Source organism: Amphimedon queenslandica, unplaced genomic scaffold (genome assembly GCF_000090795.2).
Source record: "Amphimedon queenslandica unplaced genomic scaffold, v1.1 AMPQUscaffold_13424, whole genome shotgun sequence".
Lineage (NCBI taxonomy): Eukaryota > Metazoa > Porifera > Demospongiae > Haplosclerida > Niphatidae > Amphimedon > Amphimedon queenslandica.
The window spans coordinates 172,450-182,033 of record NW_003546340.1 but is presented as its reverse complement, the minus strand read 5'-3'; the positions used below and the strand labels follow the sequence as shown (position 1 = coordinate 182,033).

The 9,584-nt window shown below is 36.3% G+C and overlaps 3 protein-coding genes across 3 annotated transcripts; all 3 read left to right on the top strand.

Moving 5' to 3' along the window:
- Positions 1-83: 83 nt before the first annotated feature.
- LOC100641125 (uncharacterized) lies at positions 84-3,829 on the top strand. The gene is made up of 20 exons (XM_011405426.2): positions 84-418; positions 469-765; positions 849-921; positions 973-1,064; positions 1,109-1,177; positions 1,228-1,386; positions 1,446-1,554; positions 1,597-1,673; positions 1,729-1,816; positions 1,979-1,994; positions 2,048-2,321; positions 2,384-2,686; positions 2,745-2,814; positions 2,859-2,953; positions 3,004-3,048; positions 3,089-3,247; positions 3,294-3,402; positions 3,461-3,537; positions 3,584-3,671; positions 3,729-3,829. Exons 1-20 carry the CDS (start codon positions 187-189, stop codon positions 3,739-3,741), a joined length of 2,445 nt encoding a protein of 814 aa, XP_011403728.2. The 5' UTR covers positions 84-186; the 3' UTR covers positions 3,742-3,829.
- Positions 3,830-3,957: 128 nt separating this feature from the next.
- Positions 3,958-6,760, top strand: LOC105312627 (kelch domain-containing protein 3-like). Its single transcript, XM_011405424.2, has 10 exons — positions 3,958-4,362; positions 4,589-4,885; positions 4,937-5,006; positions 5,054-5,145; positions 5,202-5,270; positions 5,403-5,564; positions 6,150-6,258; positions 6,314-6,390; positions 6,441-6,528; positions 6,580-6,760. The coding sequence occupies exons 1-10, from the start codon at positions 3,999-4,001 to the stop codon at positions 6,590-6,592; spliced, it is 1,341 nt and encodes a 446-aa protein (XP_011403726.1). The 5' UTR covers positions 3,958-3,998; the 3' UTR covers positions 6,593-6,760.
- A 7-nt stretch (positions 6,761-6,767) lies between these two features.
- On the top strand, positions 6,768-9,384 carry LOC105312626 (kelch domain-containing protein 3-like). Its single transcript, XM_019996041.1, has 11 exons — positions 6,768-7,048; positions 7,288-7,503; positions 7,551-7,601; positions 7,930-7,979; positions 8,048-8,252; positions 8,298-8,345; positions 8,439-8,597; positions 8,687-8,795; positions 8,842-8,912; positions 8,977-9,064; positions 9,121-9,384. Exons 1-11 carry the CDS (start codon positions 6,808-6,810, stop codon positions 9,188-9,190), a joined length of 1,308 nt encoding a protein of 435 aa, XP_019851600.1. The 5' UTR covers positions 6,768-6,807; the 3' UTR covers positions 9,191-9,384.
- The last annotated feature ends 200 nt before the right edge of the window (positions 9,385-9,584 follow it).

Sequence of the window (9,584 nt, the reverse complement as noted above, 5' to 3'; positions counted from 1 at the left end):
TTGAGGTTTTGAAGATTATAGAAAGAGAAATTTCAGTAAAAAAAATTGCAAAAAAAAACTTCCCTATATCAAAAGCAGCTTTTTAAAACCAACTATCAATGTATGCAGAAAAATAGAGGTCAGGTCCAAGTACTAGTGTAACCACTGTAGGGCGTGACTATTGGGGAGGGGATGGGATGAGAGGAAATGGCAGAAAGTAAGTTTCCAGCTGTTTCAGCTAGGCGTTTTGTGTGGTCCCATTATCCTGATTGTGGGTTCCCGGGTCGTGTCAATCACTGTGCAGTCCTTGCTCGTAATGGCAAAGACGGTACAAGCTACATGTACTCTCTTGGTGGCTTCCATGCAACTGATGAAGAAAGAGTAGAAACACTGCCAGACTTTGGTACAGGACCAATTGATATTTTGTGCATGGACATTGGTGAGTATATATTGTGCTTGTGTACTGCCAAACTCATTCATTTTTTGCAGCTACTTGTAACTGGGTGAACATTGATTGTGTTTCTAAGACTGAGAACAAAGATATCCCGATCAGAGGAGGGGTACCGCCCCGTCGCTATGGACACGCCTGCGTTGCCTATGGGGACAAGATATTTATGTATGGTGGGTTTAACGACGACGATGGCTCCTTTAGAGTGATGGAGTGTTTTGATGTAACCCGATCAATGTGGTTAAAGATACATGCTACTGCTGAAGGATGCTCATTACCTCAACCAAGAGATGGACATGCATGTACTGCGAATGGTAACATCATGTACATGCATGGAGGTAAGGGACTATGAAGGATCATTATTACCTTAGTCTGTGATGTATGATAAAAGCTGTGTATTAATTGTATTTATTTTATTTAGGATTCAATCCAGACGATTCATATAGTTTCATAGATGATTTCCATGCGTTTAATATGGACACTCACACTTGGACGTAAGTATATAACATTGAATTTCAGTAAGAAGTAATGCTGTCTATAATTAGGCTATTACCACAAGACAATGATGAACTTTTATACAGAGATTTTCATACTTTAACATACATTAAAGGAGCACTTGTTCTATTCGGTGGACGAAGTAAGCATCATGAGCATGCATCTTTCCTATTGCTATTTTCTCAGCTGATGTATTTGCGCCAATGTTCAGTAATCAAGATGCTTATGAAACAAATTTTCACGAATACATACTTGGTATATGATCTAATATTATTATTATTAGCGTAACTTGACTTGATGATTAGATGAGAAGAAATGGACTGTAGTGGAGCCAAGTGGCTACCAGCCTGAAGGAAGGAGGAGCCATTGTGCAGTCAGGTACTCCGAGAATAAGGTTTTATATTTTGGTGGATATAACTCTTTAAGTGAGAGGCACTTTAACGACATCTTCATTTATGATTCTCGTGAGTTGTAAAAACAGTGAGATCATGTTGTATGATAATTTGGGGATATCATATTTAAGTTAATCGTCACGTGACTGAGATTAAACCTTATGGCATCCCTCCTGTCCCTCGTAGAAGATCCGGTCATTGTATCATTAACAGTGAGGTCATATTCTGTGGCGGAACAAGGTATTGAAAGTATCATAGTCTTTGATTTGATTTTCTCTGTAGTCCTATAGAAATTATGATTAAGGAAAGGAAGCGGAAAATTTTGCACGATCATTCTGATACATTTGTACTGTCACTTTGTAAGCTTTAACTGACCGAAATATCCTACTTATCTCTTTATCTCTCATCTTATAGTACCAACATTACAGCAGCTGGCTATGATAGTTGTGAAAGAACTTGAGTTGGATGCAGCTGTCCTTCCTATACACATTAGACAGCAGCTGTAAGTATAATTGTAATGATGCTAGCTATAGCTTTAATTATTTTCTCTCTCTCTCTCTCTCTCTCTCTCTCTCTCTCTCTCTCTACAGACAAAATTTTTAACTGAATTTAGCATGAGGTTTCATGTTTTTTTAAATATTTATTTTATATGTTAATGTAAAAGATGTATAATATGCAATGTTTGATAAAAAAATCCTGTTAATTTTATTATTATTTACTCTAAACTAAATAGAACTTAGAACTCCGCCCAAAAACTCTCCTCAAAATTATGGCTGCAAAGAAGACAGTAGTGAGGCGTTTTGTTTGGTCTCAATACCCTGACTGTGGTTTCCCACTGCGTGTCAACCACTGCTCAGTCATAGCTCGCAATGGTAGAGACGGTAGGGACTACATGTACTCCATTGGGGGGTTTCATGAAACTGATGAAGAGAAGGAGAAGAGAATAATATATGATGACAATCCTTATTTTAACACTGGTCCCATTGATATGTACTGTATGGACATTGGTAAGAGGTTTGCATCTTTTTTTAAACATTACCACCTGTATTTAAAATCATACTTCATACAGCAACTTGTAATTGGGTTGAAGTGAACTTTATTTGTGGTGATGCAAAGAAAGAAGAGGTTCCTCCAATCAGAGGAGGGGTACCGCCCCGTCGCTATGGACACGCCTGCGTTGCCTATGGTGACAAGATATTCATGTATGGAGGCCGTAATGACGACGATGGCTCCTTTAGAGTGATGGAGTGTTTTGATATAACCCGATCAATGTGGTTAAAAATACATGCTACTGCTGAAGGATGCTCGTTACCAAGGTCAAGAGATGGACATGCATGTACTGCGAATGGTAACATCATGTACATGCATGGAGGTAATAATTATTAATCAAAATGATCAATGATATTAATTTACAATGTGGTTATTTTTAGGATTAGATGTTGGAAGTTATAGACACACTAATGATCTTTATGCATTTGATATGGATACTTATATTTGGACGTAAGTTAGTCTTATGCTCTTAAGATGAATAATGGCTTCTTTAGATTATTACCTCAAAACAGCGATCGTCATATCGCAGGTAGAGATTTTCACACTGCAACTCTTGTTGATGGAAAGATTGTCGCCTTTGGAGGACGATGTTAGTATCTGATACCTGTAGCTACAAAAGTTTTTTATTTTTAATTTAAGGTAATGAAATCAGATACGAAAAGGCCTTCTTTGAATATTCATTAAGTAAGTTGAGCTAATGCGATATAATATGAGCTATTTATAGATAAGAAGAAATGGACTATAGTCGAGCCAAGTGGCTACCAACCTGAAGGAAGGAGGAGCCATTGTGCCGTCAGGTACTCTGAGAATAAGGTTTTATATTTTGGTGGGTATAACTCTAAAATTGAGAGACACTTTAATGACGTCTTCATTTATGATTCTCGTAAGTTATAGAAGAGTGAAATTATTATTCAATGATTTCTTTTTAGTTAACCAGCATACAGTTGAAGTTATACCTTTTGGTATACCTCCTGTCCCTCGTAGAAGGTGTGGGTATTGTATTATTAACAATGAGGTCATATTCTGTGGAGGAACAAGGTAAGAGGCATACATGATTTGGTCATAAATGGAGGAATTGATTCACAATGTTCTTTAGTCCTAGAGATATGATTATTAATGGAGAGAAGCGTTCAGTTTTACATGATCATTCTGACACAATTGTCCTCTCACTTTGTGAGTTAGTATCTATATTTCTATATGCTTAACTCTCATCTTATAGTACCAACGTTGCAGCAGCTGGCTATGATAGCTGTGAAAGAACTTGAGTTGGATGCAGCTGTCCTTCCTATACACATTAGACAGCAGCTGTAAGTATAACTTAATCAATCATAATCATATGCTTTATTTATTTTCTTTCTCTACAGACAAAATTTTTAACTGAATTTAGCACGAGGCTTTCATTATTCTTCTGTTTTTATATTTATTTATTTATTTGGCAATGTAAAAGTATAAAAGTTTGATCATATCAGTTGCATCATGATTCTGGCTCCAGGAGCCAGTATCCATGGTCCAGTATCAATGGTTTGCATAATGGGCTTTTGGTTGCATCAAGTGCCAGATACTGCACGTGAGACCACAGAGGTATTTCCTATAGGGCGTTACTAGGAGGAGAAAATTCGAGATAGAGAAAGAAAATGTCTGAAGAAAAGAAAGAAGGAGGCAGAACGCAGTTCTCCATGTCCCTGCCACGTCTAGACGTGCGTATCCGTCCACCCCAGGTAGAGCCACCAGATCCTGTCTCAGCGGCTGAAGAAGCAAGGCGTAGGCCACGGCCACCAGAGCGGTGTTTTTTCTGGACAGAGTACCCAGAAAGCGGCTTCCCTAGTCGCGTGAACCACTCTACTGCTGTAGCTCGTAATGGGAAAGATGGCAAGTGTTATGTGTACTCCATTGGAGGGTTCCATGCAAGTGATGAGGAGAAAGAGAGGAGGGCAAAAGCTGAGAATGACCCTTCTCCTTTTAACACTGGCCCCATTGATATACATTGCATGGACGTTGGTAAGGATCGTGGGGGATTGATGTTCGTAATAAAAGTTCATTTAGTTGTATTTTTTTTCATTATGACGTATTGTTTAAGAATTTTCTACCACATCTTTGTTATTTTTATGATATTTACAGTTATTATGCAGTGGCAAAACTTATTGTGGGTGGGCGGAGTTTGTACATAATAGTCATTTTCATATTTGCACCCCTAGACTATTAATTTTTTTCTATTTTAACGTAGAAACTCATAAATGGGCAAAAGTTGATGTGATACGGAGAACAAAAAATAAAGACATTCCAATCAGAGGAGGTGTGCCACCCCGTCGCTATGGACATGCCTGTGTTGGATATAAGGATAAAATATTCATGTATGGAGGCCGTAATGACGACGATGGCTCCTTTAGAGTGATGGAGTGTTTTGATGTAACTCGATCAATGTGGTTAAAGATACATGCTACTGCTGAAGGATGCGCACTACCAAGATCAAGAGATGGACATGCATGTACCGTCAAAGGAAACATCATGTATTTGCATGGAGGTAAGTGTCAAGCGCTTAATTTACGTAAAAACACTATTTCATTGTCCATAGGCTTTGATACTGGCTCATTAGTATTCACTGGTGACCTTTATGCTTTTGACATGGATAGCCACATATGGACGTACGTTTAAAATATTATTTAAAATGGAGGGTATGTTCTTTGTTTAGATTATTACCTCCTAATGGTGACCGCTGTCCAGAAAGAGATTTCCATACTGCGACGCATGTAGAAAGGAAAGTCATCGTTTTTGGTGGACGATGTAAGTATGAATGAGCTCATGACAATTAAGCGTCCTCTTTTTATCTTGTTTTCCAGCTGATATTATTGCTCCTGATTTTAGCAATCAAGATATCTTTGACACGGCTTTTTATGAGTATCTCCTTGGTAAGCCAATTAGACTAATTGATTTCATGATTTGAATTATCGTCATTCTTTATATAATGCCATATTTAGATTGCAAATTAATAATGCGTTTACAATTTTACATGTATGTATATGGTGTTTCATTACTAATAGATGAGTTTAGATGGGTGAAAGTGGCAAAACCAGATGGGTATCAGCCACACGCTAGAAGGAGTCATTGTGCCGTTAGATGTGGTGTTCATAAAATTTTATTCTTTGGCGGATACAATGGAGGAAATAAGAGACACTTTAATGACGTCTTCATTTATGATTCTCGTAAGTAACAGAACAGGGTTCCCCATATAATTTTAGTATACATGTACACATAGTGCTTGTCAGTAGATTTAAAAGTTGCTCAAAATTGGGCCAAAGACCCTGTACTATATACAGGGTATTTTGCCAAAAATGGCTCCAAGAAAATCCTTCATTTTTATAATTTTTCCTGATAGATATACATGTTTTTATGTTATTTTTCAAGTTTGAGCTGATTTCGATCAAGATTTGATTTTTTACGATTTTTTAAAGTTACTCCAAAATCCAGCCAAATACCAAAGGCTATAGCCTTTGGTCATTGGCCAAATTTCGTCAAAAATGGCTCCGAGAAATTTCATCATTTTTATAATTTTTCCTGATAGATATACATGTTTTTATGTTATTTCTTAAGTTTGAGCTGATTTCGATCAAGATTCGATTTTTTACGATTTTTTAAAGTTACTTTAAACTTCAACCAAAAATACTATAAGTAGTACAGTGTATTAATTTCACCAATATGGCCATGAGAGAATTCTCGATTATATATATATTTTATAATGGATGTTTACAACAGAACCTGTTCTTTATTTTGAATCTCTTTTCTTTTAGTTAATCGTCTTACAACTGAGATTATACCTTTTGGCATACCTCCCAGCCCTCGTAGAAGGTGTGGCTATTGCATTACTAACAACGAGCTCATACTCTGTGGCGGAACAAGGTAGAGAGACGAGATTTTTATTCCTTTAATTCTCACTCTCTCTCTCTCTCTTTAGTCCAACTGAGAGGGTTTATGATGGAAAGAAACACTTGATACTTCATGATCATTCTGACACATTTGTATTGTCATTATGTAAGTTTTGACTAAGATAGAATGCACCACTCTATCTCTTTCTATTGTAGTACCAACGCTACAGCAGTTGTGTATGATGGTTGTGAAAGAGCTTCACTTAAGTACAGCTGGTCTTCCTATACACATTAGACAAGAATTGTAAGGACTTTTATAATGATACTGTTAGATGATTATCTGTCTCCTTTTTAGACAAAATATTTAGATTCGTCTAGGTGATAGTCAGTTGAGCTTCTCTCATTCGTATTGACTTTTCATTAAAATAATGTCTATTGACAAGTTTGATTTGTATTAGTTAATAATAATATTTAATATAATAGAAATTATTTTTACACGTGTTTCTAGCGATTCTATTGGTCGCTTAAGACTTTTAGCCACGCCCAACACAATAAATATGTAAACAAATTTCGCAAAAAGTCAATGGCTGCATTTAAAAGCAACGACGCTCCTTTTGCGGAGAGGCCCTCCACTTTCAGAGGCTATAAGTGGACCAACTGGGAGGACTGTGGGTTTTCAGACAGAGTCAATCACGCAATGAGCTCTGCCGGTGGATCTGCCTATGCTCTTGGCGGATTCAGCGGCAGAGGGAAGTCCATTAGAACCAACGAGTCCTGGAATGACCTTGGAGACGTACCATTAGATGTACAGAGGTTCGATACTGGTAAAAGAAACTTTAGATTATCTATAATGGGAGGAGCCAATAACTCATAATTTTTGTGTGGGTAGAAATAAATTATTCCAGTCTCATTGTTCTGCTAAATACATTGTGTTGATTGGAACAGCTTTTTTTTCAATCGTGCACTATAAACAGTACTGAATATTGATGCCATTTTGCCATGTAGAATGTATACAGTAATTATATACAATTAGTTCTTTAAATGAATTTTTTCTTTGTCTCAGATTCATCAACGTGGGAGAGGATATATCCTCCTAAGGAAGTTGAAATACACATACCTTCTACTACTAATAGCAGAATAGACTGTCCTCCTCTGGACTACAGTGAATTCATATCAGGACGCTATGCTCATTCCTGCATATACTACAGGGGGAAACTCTACATGTATGGTGGTAGGAATGATTATAGGTTCTTCCTTAACGTCGACTGTTTTGATATCGGTGAGCCGCCATTGATAGAATTAGTATCTATTCTTGAGTCTTTTTAGAATCAAGGAAGTGGTCTGTGTTAAAAACTTCGCAGGACAATGTGCCATTAGGTAAGTAATTTATCAAAAATGCTATCACAGCATTTTCGGATGCATATTGATGTCCTTATGCTGTGTAGAAAGTTTGAGTGAATTATGACTTCAACTTTTCAAATTACGACCATGTTAAGAAAATGCCAAAATTCTGAAAAATACCCAAGACAGCCCATGGTTTTTCCCAAAAAATGGCTCCAAAATCACCCTTAATTTTTATTACATTTTCTGATACATATTGATGCCCTCATGCTGTGTAGAAAGTTTGAGCTGATTCTGGCAAGTAATTTTTGAGTTATGCCCAATTTACAAAAATGTTTTATCATGCTTCAATAATATATTATAGGCAGATATGCTCATGGTTGTACACTGAGAGGTTCAATCATGTTTGTCCAGGTTTGTTGTACAGTGTATGTTCATTATACCTATCACCTTTCCCCCCCTCTCTCTCTCTCGTTGATTAGGGTGGTACAATGTTAGATCCATCATCACATCAATCATTAAGATACACTGATACTCTCCTCTCCTGTAACCTCGAGACAGGACAATGGCAGATTGAACCCGTCGAACCAATACTGAACGAAGAAAATAGTCCACTCCAAGTATTGAAAAGAGACTTTCATTCGGTCGTTTACACTAATGGAAGGATTGTAGTATTTGGAGGAAAATGTGAGTACATCTTGGGCCATTTTATGCTATTTGTGTCTTTGTTAGGCTATTTCCCAAATCAGGACGACGATGGATTTTATGAGTATCTGTTTGGTTAGTTTCATCCTAATAATCTCTATCTTCATTTTAATTTTATTTTTGTATAATAACAAGCTATTTGAGTATCTTTTTTTTATTTTGTCTCAGGTACTTCTAGGTGGGCTAAGATTGATACAGCTGGCTATCAGCCTCCCGGTAGGCGGAGCTTGCAAGGGATCACATACGGACAGAAATCAATCATTTACTTTGGAGGATTTAGCACGAGAAAAAAGATCTTTTATTCCGATCTGTTCATTCTCGACACAGGTCAGCTTCTAAAAAATAGAAATCACTCTCAATCATGATAAATTATTATTATTATTATTATTATTATTATTATTATTATTATTACCTAGATACTAGGCACGTCCTAAAGGTAATACCATATGGTCTAGGTCCCTGCCCAAGGAGAAGAGTAGGCATGTGTCTTATTGGATCTGATGTCATTATATGCGGGGGCGTTGGGTTAGTATATTTTAATTATCATTTGAACCTCTTGCCTCTTTTGTAGACGTAACCAATCAAAAGAAAAACACGATCACTCTTTGTTAACTTTTGGTGACACCTACAGCCTCCATTTGTGTAAGGAGAAGTAGACCAATTTCTCTATTGTTCTTTCTCTCTCTCTCTCTCTTTCTTTTTCTAGTGCCTTCATTGCAGCATTTATGTATTGAGAGTATCATTAAATATCAGTTACCAGTAGAAATATTACCAGTCTCCATTAAACAACACATGTAAGGGGAAGTATAATAATAATAACATTTTAAATGTTTTTGTTGTTTTTGTTTAGCTATACATTGTCTAACGAGGAATGCAGTGATAGTCAGCCGTTAAGTGGAGATTTATATAGCAATGATTAGTTTTATTTATATTAGTACTATTTATATTATTTATATGTTTTATCAGGGCTCCTGGTTTTATTTATTATTAATTATTTTTTTGTATAAAAAATTAATAAAGAACACAGTTAACAGCTTGTATATTAGATTTTGTCTCATTATTTTATTGCACTGTAATATCATTAATTATTGTTAAATTATTTTAAAAAGAGTAATTGTAATTCCAAGTAGAATGCATTGCAGCTCATATGGCAGGCAGCTAAATTAATGGAAAAATACCGGTAATCTAGGCTAGTTCTGAAAAATAAATTTTACACAGGAAGTTGTAATTTTTTTGACACCTTGTTCACACCTTGAGGTGTGAACAAGAACAGGAAGTAAATTATTTTTTGTGTGATTATTTTTTTAAATTGAC

Coding starts and splice junctions, on each gene's coding strand:
- LOC105312626 (XM_019996041.1), top strand. CDS start 6,808: ATGGCTGCATTTAAAAGCAACGACGCTCCTTTTGCGGAGAGGCCCTCC. Junction 7,980..8,047: donor GTTCAATCATGTTTGTCCAG/GTTTGTTGTACA, acceptor CTCGTTGATTAG/GGTGGTACAATGTTAGATCC. Junction 8,913..8,976: donor CACCTACAGCCTCCATTTGT/GTAAGGAGAAGT, acceptor TTCTTTTTCTAG/TGCCTTCATTGCAGCATTTA.
- LOC105312627 (XM_011405424.2), top strand. CDS start 3,999: ATGTCTGAAGAAAAGAAAGAAGGAGGCAGAACGCAGTTCTCCATGTCC. Junction 4,886..4,936: donor CATCATGTATTTGCATGGAG/GTAAGTGTCAAG, acceptor CATTGTCCATAG/GCTTTGATACTGGCTCATTA. Junction 6,259..6,313: donor ATACTCTGTGGCGGAACAAG/GTAGAGAGACGA, acceptor CTCTCTCTTTAG/TCCAACTGAGAGGGTTTATG.
- LOC100641125 (XM_011405426.2), top strand. CDS start 187: ATGGCAGAAAGTAAGTTTCCAGCTGTTTCAGCTAGGCGTTTTGTGTGG. Junction 2,954..3,003: donor TGTCGCCTTTGGAGGACGAT/GTTAGTATCTGA, acceptor TTTTAATTTAAG/GTAATGAAATCAGATACGAA. Junction 3,248..3,293: donor CGTCTTCATTTATGATTCTC/GTAAGTTATAGA, acceptor ATTTCTTTTTAG/TTAACCAGCATACAGTTGAA.